Genomic DNA, 20,431 nt, shown 5'->3' with positions numbered 1-20,431 from the left:
CTGCCCACCTGCCGCAACTTGCTGGAGTCTTTAGCAAGTCTCCGCTGGCTCTGCCCCTGGGCTCTCCCACCTCTGGTGGGAGGGGGGCCCCTCAGAGCGGCTGGAAGGAGAGCTGTTAAGGCTGATACGTGTGACCCCAGTGCCCGCCAGAACCCCAGGAGCCTCGGCCAGGCAGGGACGTCGTGCCTCGGTGTGGGGCTGGGTGGGATCCCACCTAAGTCCCTGGAGACGCATCCAAGAGGGATGCAGCCCCTCCCTCGGCGGCCCGGCCCCTCCTCGGACCCCAGCAGAGCGCCCTCTTGGCAAGTCCGGTCCTGGAGGAGGCTGCCCATCTCGGAGGACTGGGGCAGAGGGCAGCTGCTCCTGGGCTGGCGGGGGGTGGGCAGGGGGCGGGCTGGGGGATTGAGTCAGGCCAGGGAGCGTTCTCAGGCTGGCCTGGCCAGGGCCCCTTTCTCTCCATGAGATCATATCTGGGTCAAAGAGCATGTAAAGCAGGCGGACCCCAGCGGCCACACAAAGCCCATTCAGCCCGGCCCCTATTCACTCACCTCCTCTCCCTCAGAGACCGCGCACTGCGACCCCAGCGCAGCGCCTAAGCTCCAGCTTTGATGTCCAAGAACAGAAAACGGCGATTAAATGTTGTTTTAAAGAGGGAGTGCTCACTGCCCTCCCATCTGTCAGGAGAAAGCTGAGGCCTGAGGGGGAGGAGGGGATGTAGGGAACCGGGAAGAGGCGTGGGGAACAAGCGGGGACCCGGAGAAGAAAGGGCTGGATGGATGGCTTGGAGGAATGGGGCAGAGGCTCAAAATCAAACCAAATATATTTTGGGCAAAGGATTGCTTTCCCAAGATGAGAAATGTGGGGAGAGGAAAAGAATACTGGAGAGACGCAAAGGCCAAAAGAAAACCCCAGGAGAAATGAGAGAGAGAGAGAAGGGGAGAGGAGTGGAGAGAAGGCAGAAAGATTGGGTGAGAGGAACAGAGAGAGGTGAGGTGAAGGAAAAATGACAGAGCAGAGCACAGAGACCAGGAGAAGAGAGGAGACAAGAAAGTACAGCGGGACAGAGCAGCCACCGGCAGCGGGACTGTCGCCCATCCAGGGAGGCAAGTGTAGCTCCAGGTGGTTTGCAGCTCACAACCCTAGGGTCACACAGACCCCAGCCCAGGGTCCCAGAGCACAGGGGCTGAAAGGCCCCTCTTCCAGTCAGCACCCAGAGCGGGCAGGTTAGGCAGGGAATCGGGCCTCCCTGCAGGCTGGCGCCCGGAGGGTATCACGTGGAGGATGGTTCCCAGTGACTCCTGGATGATGCTGGAGGCCAGGCTGGCCCCTGAGGCCTGGCACTGGTTTCACACCCTGGAGGGGCCGTTGCCACACTCCCTGCTGTGTTCCTAAGTCTTGGTGACAAGACGGATTATTTTGATTATTCTGGTCAGCGCTGGGCAGGTCGGACGGCCTCGGGCAGAGGTGTTGAGCCAGCGTGTCCGAGATTGGGTGGAATTGGCTTTCCGGCTACATTTACCAGCAAGGGCAATGCTCCCATCCCCAGGGAGAGGAGAGGAGACACACCCAGAGAAGCAGGCTGGGCCCTGAGATGGCGGGGGCGGGAGGAGTCGAGCCCATCACATTTTGTGCAAATGCTTTATTCTGCGAGTGGTGATGCTGGGCTTGCTCCCCCAGCTCCACCTCCTTTCTCCACTCGGGCCAGCTGCCAGACCCGAGGACCTTTAACTGGGTGGCAGCTTCTTGGTGAGAAATTGATGAAACTCACTTGGCTGCGAGGAAGAAGAAGAAAATATCTGTATAATAAAGACCAGACAGGAGCCCCCTGCCTCTGGAGTCAGGAAAGAATGAACCTGATTTGGAATCAAGAGATCTAGATGCAGGTTCTGAGTCTGCCACTCACCAGCTGTGTGATCGGAACGTGTTATAACCTAAGCAAACATTCCAACCCAGTGGCTTAGAATGTCAGCTCCTGAGGGCAGGGAGTTGTCTGCTCTATTCCCGTTGTATTCCCAAGGCTTAAGACAACGGTAACTGTGCAAGTTAATGGATGAATGCCCATGTTGAAGGGATAAATGGATAAGTGCCTGCTTCATACATTCATTGTACCAAGGATCAAATGCTATTTGTGTATTTAATGCTATTTTTTAAACTAAAACTTATTCGATAAATATGTCATGAAAGTGGGTATGCACCTCACAAATGTGGCATAAAAGTGCCACATAAGTGAGGCTAGGGTGTAATGTATTCTCTTTCCCATCCCCAGACAGAAATCTCGGATCCTCCCCACCCAAGAAAAGGCAGAAGGGGCAAAGCACTTTTTAAAAAGGGGGGACACTTCAAGCCAGAGACAACTGAATTAACTTTATTCTCTTCTAACTGCAGATTCAAGGTATACAACTGAACATTGCTATTTTTCTTATGAGACTTATAAATAAAAATACAAAAAATGTTCACTACAAAAAAATCTACTGTTAGTAGGATGTAAAAAATATTCTCTTTGCTATAGAAGGCACAAACTTCACTTAGTGACACATGGAGAGAGAAAAAAACCTGCAGCAGTAAATTCTTTTTTTTTTTTTTCTTTTTCTTTTTAAACCTTGTCAGAAACACTGAAATTACAAAGAAACGCGTCAATCTACACGAAACGAAGGCAGATGCGGAAAGCTGCAACCAGGACCGCACAAGTTCGGGTGAACTGCTTCGGGGCTAGGACAGATAGGGCTGGCAAGCATAATGCAGGGTCGCAGGGCTGGGCTGGGGCCAGAGGGGGCAAGAAGAAGGGGAGAGTGAAAGAGAGAATGAAACAAACAGAAGTGAGAGGGGAGGGAAGGGAGGAGGGAGGGAGGGAGGGCGAGAGAAGAGGGGAGAGAAAGAGAAGAGAGAGAGAGAGAGATTTGTACAAAAAGTAACCAGTAAAATTGAAGAAACAAAATTGGGCAACCTCCTAAAATTAGGCTAAGAGGAGGTGCTGAGGTAGACATGAACTAGAACATCAATTAATTAAAAACACTATTCTGTAATACAGAGCAATTGGACTGGCACTTGTGCTGTCACGACAGAAGACAAGCCATGAAAACAAACAGATAACAAAACAAAACATAATACCCAAACCAAAAGGCTTAGTTTTGCTTGGTCCAGCAGGGCGGCAGGGCCCTCAGTGCTATAATTTACATACATATATATATATATTTATCTTTATATATATGGGTCGGATGTCATGGTGCACCACCACGGCCTCTTAACCTTACAAAGATCATGCATAACACTATGAACAACTCCTATGACACACACCAGGAGGCTGGTACCCTGTCTGCAAAGTGGGATGCCAAGGACTCAGGGAGGCGGGGCTTCAGGCTAACAGGCCTGAACCCCCTCTCCCCAGCCCTCTTCCCCTGACCCAACTCCCCTGGTCTGTCTTGCACTCCTCCTGGTCGGCTGTGCCTTTCTCCTCCACCCATCAGTCCCACTGCATAGGGATAGTCTGGCCTTCTTCCCTCCTACTGAAATATCCAGGTAAGTGCCGCCACGAAGCTCCAGGAAGGAGGAAACAAGATGGGAGGGGAAAAAAGATTTAACGTAGCCCTGGGAAGAACGAACACAGTCCGATCTTTCCCCCCTTTTCTGTCCGATGTCCCGTGCCCCCAGCTTTCACCCTCGTTGGGCTTGCAGGGAATTGGCCACAAATCTCCCCCAGTCCCCCCAGAGTCAGAAGGCTGCCCCCGCCACTGGTCACTCCCCTGTAAGCAGATGAGCCAAAGGGCCCCGTCCCTCCAAGGCCTCAACACCCCAGCAGCCAGTTGTACCAATAGCATCCGGAAGGGTACCAGACACTTGTGAAAAATTGCAGCAGGTTTTCTTTTTTTTCTTTTTTTCTTTTCTAAACATGGAAAAACTGTTCAGGCACAAAGATTAAACAAGCCCGCGTTGCATCCCTGGATTGTACAGAATCACTGGGTCCCCCAGCCTCCCTTCCCACCCCTATACCCCAGATCTCCCTTCCCCGTATTCGTGGCCTCCTCCAAAGCAGCCCAAAGCAGCAATGATATGTACTATTTTATATCTCTCTCTTGCTATATATATATTTCTCTATATATTTGTCTATCCTATATACACATAGGATTTTAATGCTTTGAATGAGTGAAGGAGTGAATAGGGAAAGAGCACATGAGTGAGGGGGAAATGTCACCAAAAGCATTAAGGGACACGCTTATAGGAGCTGAACATAGGAAAGGAACTATTAATCCACTTGGACTTTCCAGGCTGGAGAAAGCTCACTGTGCTGGATAAGGCAGTAGCAAGTACAGTTGTCAGCAGTACCACAGCCAAAGGCAGCAGGGTGACCAAGGGGCCAGATGGCAAAGAAGAGGGATCTCACCTGGGGAGAGGGCAGTCTCCACCCTCCTCGTCTCCTTAGCCCTCTTTGTGCAGACACATCTAAAGCCTCCAGATAATTTCTGACCCTCACCTTAGCCATTAGGCCTGGCCACCTTGGCAAGGTCAGAATTCTTTTGTCTTTGTGAGCAGGAAGTTGGGAAAGAGACATGTTGGGAGTCTCTTCAGGGTGTCCGGGGCTTCATGGGAGAGGAGGGGAGAGCCCGGTACAGAGGTCTCCCCACTCAGCATCCTTCAGAGACCCCATGCCCCGACCCTCTCTCCCTACCTCTCGACCAGGATCCATCCCTCCGGGATGGTGGGGGCAGGCAGGGGCTGATTAGGTACCATCCAACGCTGCAACACCAGATTACAACAATACTGCATGATTTAACACACAACCGCACACAGCAAGCACACGCACACACACGCACGTACAAAGGGATATTCTGTTGGTGGTGGTGGTGAATTTTTTTTTGTCTTTTTTTTTTTTCCTATTCACATTACGAAAGGAAAGGGCAAGGTCCGGTAGAACTGATGAAGGAACTAACAAATATTACAAAAATATTACAATTTGTAAATATTAGCTCAACCCTCTCAGCTTTTACGAACAGCGGAGGAGACCCGGCTGTGTGGGAAGGGTAGGGGAGACGGAGAGGGGTCAGCTAGGTCTATGGAATAGTTTGATTTTTTTTTTTTCCTTCCCCACCAAAGTTGAATGACATCTTGCTGTTCCAATACTGTTTTCTGGGATTTACAGATCCCCTGAGGGCCAGCCTGCCCCCTCTTCTTCCCAGATTGGGGGAGGCGGCAATAGTGCACAAAGATTTCTTCCAGACGGCCCCTCCCCCAACGATTCCACTCTTTTCACATTATAAACATGACAACTGCTCTAGTTACATATTTCAAGTTTAACTTTTTTTTTTTTCCTTTCCAAAGCACTAAGTCATTATTATAGTTGCAAAGTAGCATCCTTCCTACATTACCATCCCCAATCAACGGTCTAGTGACACAGCCCCCCCCAGTCTATATCCCCCCAACACACAACTTTTAAGGCCTTCAGATTTGGTGGGCGAGATTACAGGGGAGGGCAGGAGGGATGGGGCCGAGGGACAGGGGGGTGGTCACAGCAGCACCCATCCCTCCGACTTCCCTGTATGCCTCACAACCCTTCTCCCCAAAACCGCTTCCCTAAACCACTTTTTAAAACCTAAGATAAAAACGCAGCCACAACTTTCTCAGAGAGAGAAAGGAAAGAGAAAAAAAAAAAAAAAAAAAAAACACAACCCACAACTCTTACAAATAAAGCATGAGGTGAAACGGGAAGACCCGTCCCAAAGCGAACACAAATATTGCAAATGTGCTTTCCAAAAATTCAGGGAGGGGAGGCTGGGAGAAGTGGGGGGGAAGCAGAGCAGCAGGATGGGAGGCATGAAGGGAACGAAAGAACTGGACAAACATAAGAGGTAGCTTTTAGAAAAACAACACCCCCGCCCCATCGCAACAACACACAGGCTGGCTTGTCCCCAGCCAGCCCTGAAAAGAGACCAGTTTTGGCAATGATAATGCACACAGAGGTGGGGTCGCGCCTTTGCAGGGATCTGAAGAACACAGGCGCCCAGACCCGGATGACCCAGCAAACTGTAAGAAAGGTGGGATTCTCTCCAGAGGGTTTCAGGCAGGATGACATCACGCCTGGGCCGAGCCGGCTGTGATTCTGCCGTGCCCCCGGCACCCCGTCCCCGGCAGGCACCCACCTTCTGCCCGGGGCCTCCCACTCGGATCCTGAGTACTCAGCTCCTTCCGCACAGCTCCCTCCAGCTGCGAGGCTCGTCGCTAGGGGACACGGGGAGGGCCTTGGCCAGCCGAAGCCTATTAAACTAGCCATTAACTTACACAAGAAACAGAAAAGAACGCTCTCCCCATCCTTCCAACCCCCAACCAAAAAAGAGATACAGGCAGGGGTCAAAAAAGCTCATGAGGTCACAAAAAACTGAGGTAATTCAAGTACAATGTGCTAACAGGTGAACAGAGGACACAGAAAAGAAGCAAAACGTAACACAAGGCAAAGCGCTCTCAACTCTTCCTCCTCCACCTCCTCCCTGTGGACTGGGGGGGCCCTGGGAGCCAGGAGTTCTGTACTGCCCTTTGGACCTGGGTTCTCCCACAGAGCTCACCAGGTCTGGGGTCCCGTGTGTTCAAAGGGTCCCCAGCATGACTCACCAACACCCTCCCGGGGCAGGGGTCCCCCCTCCAGGTGTAGGGCACGTCCCTCCATGGGCAATGAGCCCTTTGATGGATTCCTCCTCATAGGGGCTGAAGGAGGGCCATAGGGGGTTTGTGTTTGTGTGTGTTCGTTTGGTGGGATAGTGTGTATTTAGTTGTTTCCTTTTTCCATTTTGGAAGCAAAAGCAGCTGAGCAGGAATCTGGCTTAGGACAGGGCTAGACTGGGATGGGCCATTCCATTTACTTCGTCTGCATTCTCAGAAAGCTAAGGGTGCAAGTAGGGGCTCTGGAGTCAGACGCAGCTTCCCCAACAGGGAGCTGGAGGAGGAGGGAGACACCCGGATCCATGGGGGACTGAGAGGACAGAAGTCAAGGGGAGCCGGGCAGCCGGGAGCTGGGGAAGGGGCTAAGAGCCCTGAGGCTCCTGAAGACCATGAGGGGGCACCCAGGTATGGCGGAGCAGAAGAAAGCAACAGATGAACTGAGCGATGGGAAGGGCAGGAGAACCCCTCCCTGCCCCAGTCTGCCCCCAGCAAGCTAGAGCTGCCGTCGTCTGTGTCAGCCAGTGACCCTGCCCAGCCCCAGCATCTGCAGGCCCCCCTTCTGCACCCCCAGCCCACCCATCCGTCAGCCCCCACCTCCCGAGGGATCAGTGAGAGCACGGCAGGCAGAGGTGGTTTGGCTCTGACTGGAGGAGCCCTCCCCCCTTCCTCGTCTCCATTTCCGGACACAAAAGGAGGATCTGGGCGGAGGGAAGAGAAGAACATCCCACCATCCGAGCTGAACAAAAGGCCCCTCCACCCCATCCAAGAAGAGCAGGCCGAGCTCCAGCCAGGAAAGGAGGGGTGGAGGGCCCGAGGGGAGGGGCTCAGACAGGCATCCGGGTCACCTGGAGCCCCAGAGACAACCCAGAGCCCGACAGCCCCCAGGTTTCCTTTTCCCTTCTCTCTCTCTTTTTTCTTTGTTTTTGTTTGTTTGTTTGTTTTTTGTTGTGGTTTTTTTTGCACAGTCCTCCTGGACTTCATCCCGCTCCCTCTCTTCTCCTCTTGCTCCCCGCTCCCCCGCCGCAGCCGCCTCACACGTAGCACAGGTAGAGGTAAGTCTTCTCTATCCTCCAGTCGGGCGGGATCTCCTCGGGCTTGTGGCCCTTCATGTGCTTCTGCATGGAGGACAGGCTGGGGCAGTACTCCGTGCAGATCGTGCACTGGTAAGGCGAGGCGCCGTTGTGCGTTCGCAGGTGCTTGATCATGGCCGAGTAGTCCCGGGAACGCTGGTGGCACAGCTTACACTCAAAGGGCTTCTCACCTGTGGGGGGAGGGTGGGAGAAGGCCAGGACAGAGGGAGGGCGCTGTGAGAGCCGCCCCAGGGATGTTCTGCACCCTCAGCGCCCCCTCGGGCTTGCTGGAGGCTCCCATCCCTCTAGGTCAGCTCTCTCCACGGCAATGGATGCACCATCCAGCGTGGCAGCCGCGAGTCACATCTGGCTCCTGAGTGCGACTGGGAACTACATTCTTTTTTTTTTTTTTTTTTTTTAATTGAAGTATAGTTGATTTACAATAGTGTGTTGGTTTCCAACGGATTACACCCTTAATCTTGTTCACTGTAACTAACATAAATAGCCACACGTAGCTAGTGGCCATGATGTGGGGCAGCTCCAGCCCCTGGACTTATTCTTAACTCTCTCAGGGGCACGGACTCTCCCCTTCCTAAGGAAGGAAAGGGAGGTCTAGAAAAGGGTCCGCGAGGCCCCTCAAATGCTAAGGGTGGCTCTTCAGCGCACAGTTCCTTCCAGGGGAGCAAGGGGATGGGGTCCTTACAGGGCTACAGACGGTGGGGAACAGAGGTGGGGTAAAACTGAGGGGACCCCATCCTGCAAACATGCTACACCTGGGAATGGCTACTCCCCTAAGGCTCTAGAGCCTGCCCTGGACCCTGCCTTCCCCTCTGGGGCCAGAATGGGGGAGGGACAGAAAACCTGGTAGGGCACGGCCACGCCCAAGCTGCGACCCGCCCACCCTCTGTTACAGCCCCCTGGAGCTGAGCAGAGGATGTGAGGGAACCTTGCTCTGATACAGTAATTAACTGGCCAGCCATCTCGCTATCGATACTCCTCCGTGCAGAGGCCCCTGCAAATAATGAAGTAATGAACAGCCAAAGTGATCTAACTATCGACCAGCTATTTACGATAGTCAGCGCCAGCGCGCTTAATGATACACCCGGCAGGTCACATCTCCGACAAGGGGCTCTGGGAAATCCTGGGGGTCACTCTAGTTGTCAGCAACAAGCACCCCGTCCTCTCCTTGTGGCCCAAAGCAGAGCCATGACAACATGTATCCTCTACTTACTGCTCCCTCTGCCCACCTCCCCTCCCGGGAAAACACACTCTCTCCCCTGGGCCAGCAGGACCTGTCTGATCACCTCTCCCCATTCCTCTGCTCAGGCAGCTGTTTCCCCTGATCAAGGGAGCCTTCCTACTTTGCCACATTCCACTACCTTCCACTATGTCTCATCCTCACAGGAAGTCCTTCTGAATATCTACCCCCCAACTGGCAGTGTGCTGTAAATGTTTAACAACTGGCTCTCCAAAAAGCCCTGATTTTGTAGCATTTGCTGATGGCCATGTTGTGAACCCTCCCACTGTAGCCAATTTTAAGCAACCAAGGTGATGACACAGAACATGGGGCTGCAAAGAGATGTGCACAATGGCTTTCCCAGGCAGGCTCGGGCTGGCTCCAGCATCCACTGCCCCCAACTCTGGCAACTCTGGATATCGGGACCACTTCCACCTGTTCTGTCCTCAGGCCCCAAGAAAACAGTTGCTCACATTACTTTTATGTAAAAAGGAACATGAAGGCCCTTTGAAATGGTAAAATATTATACATGTAGAGGGGTTAGTAAATCCAACTGCTTCTCTAATCGTTGAACCGGACTCAATCTAACGTACAATTTTTCCCAACCCTCATCATAACCTAACTTAATGTCACCTAGTTCTTACTGTAACCCTCAAGTCATGTGAAATCACCTTAGCCTTCACTTTCAGCTAATCAGGCCAACTGACCCCCCATTCAGGATTCAGGAACGGATATCCTCTGTGAGCTCTTGGTATGGCCGCCTGGAAGGCTAGTCTGGGCTCCCGGAAAGAGTGCTGTGATTGACTAGCAAAGTCCGCCTCGCCCTTGCAGGGAGGAAGTGGCACGCAGGTCACCGTACTAACCCTTAACAGAAGCGGTTCCACTCTTCGGTTCAGCCTGGGACCGTGGGCACCCGGGCTTCTCTGCGGACCCACCTGCCCCTGCCCACCCCCCCGCCCCGGAGCCAGCTGTGTGTCCTCAGTACCTGTATGCACTCGATAGTGTGTCTCCAGCTGGTGCTTGAGGCTGAACTTCTTGCCGCAGCCATTGCACTCATAGGGCTTCTCGCCCGTGTGGATGCGCTTGTGGCTCTTGAGCGTGCTCTCATCCCGGAAGCAGCTGCCACAGAACTCACACTCGTACGGGTGGTCACCTGTGGGGACAAGGGGCTGGATCAGGCCCCCACCTCCCCCGGCCCCCTCTCCAGGGGACAGTAGGGCAGGTTCAGTGCACCGGGAGGAAGAGGCTGCCTATTGTCACCACCTCCAGAGATGACTGAGCCAGCCCCTGCCAGCCCCTTAGCATCGACAGGGAGCACACCTGTCCACACGTGTCCATACTTTACCGTGGCCCAGCGGCCATCCACGCCTCAAGGGCCAGTCTCGGGAAAAGAGAGCCCGTTTGGTTCAGGGATGAACAGAGCCACCAGAAAGCAGGTCCCCCTGAGGGCAGAGCAGACGCAGGGGCTTCGAGACCCTTCCCCCAGCTTCCTTTCCTCTAGGTCAGGGGCAAAAGCCATTCCAGCCTGACTCCCCTACCCTCAAAACAATCCCTCCAATGTTCTCACTGTCCCCCAAATTCCTCCTGCTCTTCCCCTCCTCCACAGGCTTATGCAACCGTTTTTTCTGCGTGATTTCCTCTTCTCTCCTTGGCGAACTCCTAGTCACCCATCAAAGTCCAGCTCACATGTCACCACGGTTTGGAAGTTTCCCTTTAGCGCTACCTGCCCCCCGCCCCCTGCTCAGGCAAATTGAGTCACTTTCTCCTCTGTCCCCAGAGAGAAGAAATGTCCAGCATTTTGTCCTTTTAGTAGTAGTAGTAGTACACTTTTTATGGCGCTTTTTAATTAAAATGGCCCACATTTGTTGAGTGCTCACTACTGTGTTAAGAACTCCACGTGGATCAATCGTATCACGTAATCGTCACAACAACCTTACGAGAAAGACAGTATCGTTCTCATTTTACAGAAGAGAAAAATGAGATGTTTAGAGATGCTTAAACATGGTCCCTAAGGTCAAAGAGCTAATAAGGAGCTGAGTTGGGATGCAGATCTGGTGCCAGAATCTGGACACTGGATACTTACCAGACTTCTGACATGCTGTGTTGCATCGGCTGTGACACCCACCGTGCCCACAGACTAGAAGCACCGTGAGGCCAAGAAGGGAACCTTGTTCATCCCTGCAGCCTCAGCACGCAACACAGAGTAAACCCTAAGCAGACGCTCGGGAAATGTCAGTATATGAAACTTGGGGAGAACTGACTTTCCCCGGCCTGGAATCCAGGCCCAGCAGCTTCCTTTCTGAGGCTGGGGTGCGGGGATTAACCATCTTTCCCTTTGTAGCCAAAGTGGGGGCTTTGTGGGGATGAAAGGTGAGGACTTCAGCTACTTATTTATTACAGGAGTGAAGGCACAGACAATAAAGATAGATTGATCACCCCAGACTTCGTTCATGAATATTTAAATATCGCTGATTCGTCTTGTCACTGTAATTACAATTTCTCTGGGCTGCATCTCCAACAGCCATAGTTTATGGTAAAGAATGGCCCACTGTATTTCACTTGTCCCTCTGCAGATGTGCGGGGCTGCCAACCGTGTAATGTCCTCTGCATTTCATACATTTTCTTCAGCTGCTGAAGGTTTAAGTCATCCACAATGACCTACGTTTTTTCATTATCCCCATGTCAAACTGCGCTCGTGCCTGGGCATAAATTGTCCTTCTCGTTATAGACTTGCATGCCTGCGCCTTCACTTCCTCTTTAAAATGATATTTTACTCTCTTCTCTCTCTCCCCTCCTCAGGCCGCTAACCAAACCTCCCCCTTCTCGAACGCAAGCCCCTGCACCCACATGCATTCTCATCTCTTCTGATGGCTCTGAAGGGTTTTTAAGGCTCCGTGGGGAAAGGATGTTGCGGTCTGTTCCCTGGCGGGCTCTCTCACGGGTGGAAGGTTTGCAAGATGCTCCGAGGGTGTAGACGGGCGGGTGGGAGCGCTTCCATCGGAGGGGTAGGATGGAAGAAGCTCCAAGAGCAGAGCCACTCTAGGGGGCCCTGCCCTGGGCTCAGAGGAGAGCCTCCACGTGCAGATCTGGGGATGAGCAGATTCCTGAGTTCCTGGCACCTGCCCGCGCCCTCGCTGCCGGGGGCTGTGCAGACCGGCCGGTCCCCAGCCGCCAGCCCCATCCAACCCCAGGGAAGGAGAGGCCCATGCAGACCCTGCTCCTAATTAGCTGTGTGTCTAACAGAGTGAGGGTTGGTCTGTGCACGCCTGGGCCCGCGTGCCACCCTCTCTGCGTGTAGACATCTGCACACACAGCCCCGTCTGACATCCGACTCCCCCTCCTTACTGGATCGGCAACGATTACAACTTTAATCGAGAATTCAGTATCCTCGTTAAGATATAAATAAATAAATAAAGCAAGGGCCACGTGAGACTTCAGCGGAGCCGGTAATGAAAACGTATATCGGCAGCCACACGGTGGGTTGGGGGGTGGGCACCGCTGTCTGTCTGTGCCTTTCCCCTCCAGAGGGGGGCCCTAAGAGTTTAAAAAACAAAAGGTTAAGGCAGAGAGGTTGGTTTGATCCGATTTTTATGAATTTAATTATGGCAGTGGGTCACATGTTACATGACTTTAAATATGAAATCTCTCGAGTCAGCCCAGGGAAAGGAATAAAAAGTTAGGGGGGGGGAAAAAAAAGACACCAACACACACACACACACACGGATTTTGAAACATGGCAAGCACCTGGCCTAAAATCCTCACCCTGAGAGTTAATCGTGTCAGTGTTGCTATAATGTACACAAAACTGGCTGCAGAACTCAAAATCCAATTTGTGGTATGTTGATTAACTCTGTAGCCTCTTTAATGAGCTTGACATTAAGTACAGGACAAACGAGACTAATGAGAGCCCCCCCTCCGGCTTGCCCAGCGCACCTGTGACCCCAGCGGTCTGTCCTCACCTGGTGGCTTCCCTGGCACTGGCCAAGGCCAGTGTCATCGTCCCCACCCCAGCCCCATCCTGTGGGCTCCTCAGCTCCCCCACTCAACACAGCGGAGAGTTTATTATACGATGAGCCGTGTGAATCAGGGATCCATCAATGCCAAGAGCGCGGCTGGACTAACCTACCCAACACAGCTGCTGACGCTGAACACCCGGCCGCAGCAGCAAATGGGCCGAGGACAAGGGAATATTAATGAGGCACTGTGCGGGGTGTGCTCAGCCTGTGCAGGGCTGTGCGCACAGGGCCTCGCTGGTGTGAGATCGATGGGCGTTGGTGTAGGCAGCACACATGCTCCACGTTGCCTAGGTTAAAAGCAAGCACTTCTCCTAAACGATGTCTGGAAATAGTCCCTCCCCAAGGGTCTGAGCCATGACTGACACAGGGGCCGGGGGCATTTTGATATCTGAGCTCTTAGGAGCTAGTGTGGGCAGGGCAGGGCGTACCCTGGGTGGACTTAACAGGACCGGGATGGTTCCAGTCCCATGAATCCAACTGATGGGACCCAGCAGCAGAATGCTCAGAAGTGGCTGAAAGGTAACTGGCCACCTTTGATAAGGCTGAACTTGGGGGCCCAGTGGGGGAGGTGTTGACAGGAAGGTGCATGTATTGGGTTGGCCAAAAAGTTCGTTCGGGTTTGTCTGTAACATCTTGCCAAAAACCCGAGTGAACTTTTTGGCCACCCCAATGCCTGCAGGGGATGCTTATGCGGTCACTACAGAGAAAGCCCTTGTCAGCATCCCTTCCTCCTCTGCCCTTCTTGTCGGGCCTTCCCCTCTGAGACCTCCCCTTGTCCGAAGCCAGCAAATCTAAAAAGTTCTAAGCAAATCTGGTGATGCTAAGGCAATACGCTCCCCTGAACGGAACAGCATCCAGAAGCAAGAGTCCAGGCAGGGTCCTTGGCGAGGATGCCCACCGCTGGCAGGCCAGGCCAGCTCGGTCCGTGATAAACAAAGCCCCTCCCGTATTCAGCAGAGCCTGCCATTTAATCCCAGAGCACGATAAGACCCAAGAATGAGGAAAGGGTCCTGCCAATTCTGTCATGAGGCACACAGAGTTTTTTATACCCTCTCCAGCAGACATGAGAACATACCCTGTTACATACTCAGAACGAGAGTCTGCCTCTCTGTCTCCCTGGTTCCATCACCCACCTCTCACCCCAAAAGCAGGACAGAACACACACAAGCAAAGACGCATGCAGACTCAGAAACAGGCAATCCTTTTATCCATGTACAGCCAGAGAAAGGAAGGCTTTCAAGTCACCCATGACCTTGCTAAAGGGTCAGGGGCTGCTTCAAGGAAGCAAATGCCTCTTGGCTCTCAGGACCAAGTATCCCATCCCAGACCCCTTGACTCACAACTACTCTCCTCCCCCAGCATCTGCAACTGGCTAAGCAGGGATGTTTCAAGGCTCACTGTTTATACGACCTCACTGTCTCCCCTAAACAGGGCTAAGGCCCAAGTATAGAACACGTGCTTCTGTTATTGTGGAATAAGCAGGACCACTTCTGCCACGTTCCCTTGAGAGCCCAAGGCCGACCTCAGGAGTGTGTGTGCACAGTGTGTGTGTGTGTGTGTGTAGTGGGCCAGCAGTGGGAGGGGGAAAGGCAGAGACAGAGACCAAGAAGGCAGGTTTTTCTCAAAATTCGTCTTGGGTCCACCTGCATCAGAATCCCTGGGGAATATTTACTAACAATGTTGAGTCTCGGATCCCACCTGCACCCACTGAATGGAAGTTTCTGAAGATGGGACCCAGGAGCCTGCATTTCTAATGAGTACCCTCTCTGTTGGGCACAGAGAGATTGAGAACCACAGGTGCCCAGGGTGGGACAGGATAAGAACCGTCCACGTTGACCTGCACCTCGGAGGCCACTGCATGCCCGACGCTTGAGCAGAGGAGGGCTGAGGGCACCTCCGCCTGATGTGTTTGGAGGGAAATGCAGACAGCGGTTCCCAGAGACCCTGCCCTGCCCGTCCCCGGCCTGGCCTACCTGTGTGTGAGCGCAGGTGGCGTTTGAGGGCTGTGTGGCTGGGGAAGGTACGGTTGCACTCGCTGCAGATGTAGCTGCGCACGCCCGCGTGGACCTCCATGTGCTGCTGGAGCGCACTCTGGGCCTGGAAACGCTTCCCGCACAGCAGACAGAAGACAGCCATGTCCGTGCCTGCAGGACACAGCGGGGGAAAGCCTCAGGGCTGGACACAGGCCTTCTTCACCCAGCTAGGCTGGAGCCAGAGCCAGCGTCAGGCCAGCACCCCCGGGCCCCACCCTCGGTGGCAAACCCAGAGGTGGTGCAGGCCACGCGATGCTGCTGGAGCCCCCGGTGTGCGGCTCCAACGGTGGACAGAATCCACTTACTTCCTGCCCTCGTGGAACCTGAAGTCTAGTGGGAGAAAGACATTAATCAAACACATCAGAGCAGCAAATGAGTCTGCAATCGTATGGAGGTCTGTGTCAAAGGCAGGGTACCGAGAAGGCATCTATCAAAGGGACTTTCAGAGCCTGGCACAGGAGGTGGGGCATCAGGCCGGCCTCTGTGAGGAATCACAGTAACGGAGATGATACATGCCAGCCGTCATGCAAGCGTAACTAACTTAAAAATCCCACCTCCAAAAGGCGGGCTCTGCATCCTCACCCTTCAGATAAGGAGAAGGAGGCACAGAGAGATTGAGTCACTTGTCCGAAGTAGCACAGAGTTAGTTCACAAGCAAACAGGGCTGGGATTCAAACCCAGGCAACCTGGATTTGACCTGCTCCTAATGCGAGCTACAGACCTGATTCTCTTAACCACGTCTCCATTCATTAATGCGTAAATCTTAAGGGTCCATTCATTCAGCAAATATTATTTTAGTATCTTCTATAAGGAGGACTCTCTTTTTTGGCCCTGGGGATGTAGCCACGGAAAACCGTACAAAGTGCCTGCCCTCATCATAGATGTTACCCAGCACACTGGGACATGAGGAGAGCATTCCAAGAAGATGGAATAGTATCTGTGAACTGGAGAGAAATGTGATGGGTCAGAGGATAAGACAGAACAGGTCACCTGGGAAGGCAGAAAGAAAGTAGAGCGGAGGTCAAAGAAGTAGGCAGGGCCAGCTCGTACGGGGTCTTGGAAACCATGTTAAGATCTTTAGGCTTCATCCCAAGACCAACGGGCAACTGTCAAGGGATTTTAAACTAATGAGGGACATGAGATTCTCATTTAACTCTGTCTGGTCGTTCCCTGCGCCGATCAGAAGCACGGGTGGGTACCCCATGGTACCCTACAAAGACAGGCTGCCATTTTCTGTCTGTTATCAACCCCCTTCCTGATGCTGCTCTGGGACCACGGCCTTGCGGGGTTCAGCACCACAGGAGGAAGCATCTAAACCTTCCAAGTCCTCACCAGTAGCTCCTTGCCCACCGTATTGGATTCCATTTTCCTAAGCATGTCAGCTCCCTGCCCCGGGAAGCTCCCCATCTGCTCGCCTCTCTCTGCCGGCATCTGGGCATTATCACCTGTGGTCAGCCCAGCGCTGCCTCCCCCGTGTCAAGGACACAAGCAGGAAAGGGGGTCAGGCCCAGCGCCTGGCAGCCCAGAGTGGAAGGTGCAGCAGAGCTTTGGCTGTGGCAAGTCGTGGGGCTGCTCGGTGTGGCATCAGGGAGCTCCCGGTGGCAAGAGGGTGACAAGAAGGACAGCAGGAGAGCCTGTGGCCTCCGGGGTCCATCAACAGAGATAGCAAATGGAAGGCCCGTTCTGGACAACTCAGTCCCATTCATGGCTGGGTTTGCAATGGACTGGCGGAAGGCAAAGACGGCCTCTCATTGCCCCCAGCCCCCCACCCCTCACAGCACCTTCAGCCACGCTCATCCCACCTGCAGACAGACGTCGCCTGCATCCAGGTCCAGGGAAGGCTGAGCAGGGGAGGTGGAATACCAGCAAGGGCACAGATTTGCTCCTGGGCTCAAAGAGCAGAGGGGAAGGGGAACTACTACAGGCCGTGTGCTAGGTGCTTTATCTATGCTGTCATCTCATTTAAGACGTGCAAGGCAGGATTCTCGTGCCCCTTTTTACAAATGGGAAAACAGAGTGATTAAGTAACTTGCCTAAGGTCACACAGTTAGAAAGAAGCAGAGCTGGGATTGTTAAATGCTTCAGTACGTCTGATTTCAGAAACCACAGAGCTGGGCTCACGTCTACCTCTGGATCTGCCACCTGTCTGCATGGGCTTCTCTGGGAAGAGGCACAGTAATGACACCAGCGAGGCAGCTCCAACCCAGCTGGTTCAGGAGCCCCAGGTGCATGCAGGGCCCACCCTAGCAACAGCTGGAGAACCTGGGCCAGGAGGCGTGTGGTGGAAGCCGAGTCACAAGGTAAAGCTCTCTGAAGCCTTCCTACTCCACTGGGAGCCAGCAAGACCTCTGCAAGGTACTGGGGTGCTGGCTCCATTTGACTGAGGGGGCACACTGATGGGAGTGATCTGCCCAACAGAAGCAGATGACGGCTGACAGTGAGTCCTCAAGCCCAGTCTGGCCTGGCCAGCATGCCCCAGAATGGAGTCCGTCTGCAACATGTCCTGTGACACGGCATGTCGTGGCTGCTTCATCCTGAGGGCCCCCAGCACCAGCCCCCTCTCTGGCCCTAACCTCACCCCACAGAGAGCCCCGATGAAGCCAGACATCAAACATCTGCCTTTTATCAGTAAGACGGAGCAGGTTTCCTGGGCAAACCATGCCCTTTAAGAGCCCAGGTTTCCCCTTATGCATCCCCCGAAATCCTAAGTGTGGAAGGAGTCTGCGTCAGAGGGAACATGAATGACATTCCCAGTAGGACACCCGAGCCTAAAAAGCCAGGCCCAGGGACTTCCCTGGTGGTCCAGTGGTTAGGACTCCATGCTTCCAATGCAGGGGATGCGGGTTCAATCCCTGGTTGGGGAACTAAGATTCCCACATACCTTGTGGGAAGGATGGAAGGGAGGGAGGGAGGGAAGGAGGGAGGGAGGAGAGAAAGAAAGAAGGAAGGAAATGAAGAAGAAAGAAAGAAAGAAAGAAAGAAAGGAAGGAAGGAAGGAAGGAAGAAGGAAGGAAGGAAGGAGGAAGGAAGGAAGGAAGAAGGAAGGAAGGAGGAAGGAAGGAAGAAGGAAGGAAGGAAGAAAGAAGGAAAGAAGGAAGGAAAGGAGGGAAGGAGGAAAGAAAGAAGGAGGGAAGGGAAGGGAAGGGGAGAAAGAGAGAGAGAGAAAGAAAGAAAGGAAGGAAGAAGGAAGGAAGGAAGAAAGAAAGGAAGAAGGAAGGAAGGAAGGGAAGAAGAAAGAAAGAAAGAAAGGAAGGAAAGAAGAAGGAAGGAAGGAAGAAAGAAAGGAAGAAGGAAGGAAGGAAGGAATGAAGGAAGGAAGGGAAGAAGAAAGAAAGAAAGAAAGAAAAGAAGGAAGGAAGGAAGGAGGAAAGGAGGAAAGGGAACGGAAGGGAAGGAAGAAAGAAAGAAAGAAGGAAAGGAGGGAAGAAGGAAGGAAAGGAGGGAAGGAGGAAGGAAAGGAGGGAAGGAGGGAAGGAAGGAAAGAAAGAAAGAAGGAAGGAAGGATGGAAGGAAGGGAAGAAAGGAAGGAGGGAGGGAGGAAGGAAGGAAGGAAGGAAGGAAGGAAGAAAGGAAGAAAGAAAGAAAGAAAGAAAGAAAGAAAGAAAGAAAGAAAGAAAGAAAGAAAGGAAATTGCATATACGTTCTTTTAAAAAAACCAGGCCCGGAGGAGCTCTGAGGGTCAGTACCACTGCAGGGCGGACTGAGAACCCTGCAACCTCACCCCTCCCCATCTTCCTAGGGCCCCAAAGCTGCCCCACTATGTGGTCCCTTCTTCTCAGGAATGCCTGAACCCATTTCGTGTCCATTCAGCTGACTTGGTGAATATCACCTAGTGTAGGCACTGTGATAGGTGACAAGAGGGAATGCTGAGATCAGCCAGAGAAATAGGGTCCCAGATTAATCGGGGACACAGACAAGCCAACGACCAGCCAGAGGATATGACAGGCTGATGCCAAGAGTGCTTCGGAGATTCTGAGTTAGGTTTTAAGAAATGAAGTGGCCTGAGAAGCCGAGGACCAGAGGGGGGCACGGGCGCCAGGCTAGAAACACCGCAAGCAAATTTCAGAGCAGGCAGGGGCAGAGGACAGACCCTGAGGATGAAGATGAGCAGGGAAGGTTATGGGGGTTTGGATGGCAGAGGGCCGTATCACCTGGTGGGACAGATTAGATTTCATTCCACAGGCAATGCGGTGCCACGAAAAGAAGGGGGCGGGTACTAGCATGATCCAAGCAGTATGTGAGGGCAATGCCCCTGGGGGCTGCAAGGGCACCAACAGCAGTGGCAAGTGGCTGAAAGCAGGGAGAGAGATGACGGCTTCTGTGCTACCACTGGAGGAGAGTGGGGACCAGTCTAGGGTAGGGGCTGGGAGGACCGGAGGAGGACTGGAGAAGTGGAATCCAGGGCAGTGGCAGGACAGGACCCTCAGCCTGGGCTCGAGTCAGGAAGCGTGAGGCATTTGTAGTCCTGGACGCCAGCTCTGTACCTTGGTGACAAGTTTAACGTTATGCAGTGACCACCTGGAAAGGAAATGCTACAGTGTCTCTACAGTGGTCTCTCTCCCCTTCCTGGGACATCCCACAGGGCACAGGGGCTCTCCCTGGCCATCGAGACACTGCCCCAGGCTCAGAGATGAAGAGACGGGGTCTCTGAGACCCCACATCCACTCTCCATTCTTCTGTTTGGAGACCAGCAGCTGAGAAGATGGAAAAATATTTTTAAAGGAAAAAGGCAAGAGCGGGGGTGGGGGACGGCACAAGAAAAGCTATTGGTGCATGCAAGTTAAAAATCTAGAGACGAGATCTGAGTTATTAAACAATTTGCCGCAGTTTCTGCCTAGCTGATTGTTCGCATGTATGATGAGTCAGGGCAGATTCTATTACACTGGGAGATTAAGCAAATAAATGCTAGCTTTTGGAAACACATTAAAATGTGGGACTATGGAAATAAAATTATCTAGAAAATTGTATTAGCAATTCATTAGCTGCAGTGAGACGTTCGGCGAGGCAAGGGGGTCCGGCAGCGCCAGCACTTTGCTCCCTGCGACGCCTGAGCCCCTGAGAGGCTCACTGCTCCCACCTCTGCTGTGGGGAGACCTCATGCCTGACACCACTGGGGAGAGGGAAGGAGCCTCCACTGGTTGCAAAAGACATTCAGAAATCAGATGGTCAGCATGCCACAAGGGAGACCAAAGAAGCACATGGGTCCTGGCTCTGCCACTTACTTGTCTTGTGACCCGGAGCAAGTTGCTGAACTTCTCTGGACCAGAGTTTGCCCGTCGTTTGCCACATGGCTTGTGGTTGTTGAGCGCATCCAATGAGATACCCAAGCGAAAAAGCTTTTTAGCCATGAAGCGGTAGCAAAGCCAATACCAGCCCAGACGATGCCTTTGTCTGAATTAGAAAATCATGCCTCTTCCTCTGGGCAGACAC

At 53.1% G+C, this 20,431-nt stretch overlaps 2 protein-coding genes across 5 annotated transcripts in view; one reads left to right on the top strand and one right to left on the bottom strand.

Annotated features, from left to right (window-relative positions):
- Positions 1–20,431, top strand: part of LOC309604812 (NXPE family member 4-like) — a 371,441-nt gene that overhangs the window by 272,793 nt on the left and 78,217 nt on the right.
- The window catches only part of ZBTB16 (zinc finger and BTB domain containing 16), a 197,486-nt gene continuing 179,399 nt past the window's right edge, over positions 2,345–20,431 (bottom strand). For 3 of the 4 annotated variants that reach the window (XM_082339764.1, XM_082339765.1, XM_082339766.1), the window contains exons 5-7: positions 14,942–15,112; positions 9,938–10,105; positions 2,345–7,906 (exon numbers count right to left, since the gene is read on the bottom strand). In XM_082339764.1, the coding sequence (XP_082195890.1) occupies positions 7,677–7,906; positions 9,938–10,105; positions 14,942–15,112 (569 nt within the window). In that variant the 3' untranslated portion in view covers positions 2,345–7,676. The remainder of the gene's footprint in view (positions 7,907–9,937; positions 10,106–14,941; positions 15,113–20,431) is intronic. The other variant, XM_082339767.1, reaches the window with a different exon arrangement.

The sequence above is a fragment of the Balaenoptera borealis genome (assembly GCF_965194805.1).
Source record: "Balaenoptera borealis genome assembly, chromosome: 11".
NCBI classification, from domain to species: Eukaryota; Metazoa; Chordata; class Mammalia; order Artiodactyla; family Balaenopteridae; genus Balaenoptera; species Balaenoptera borealis.
Note: the sequence above shows the minus strand (reverse complement) of the source record. Positions and strands in the feature narration are given on the sequence as shown.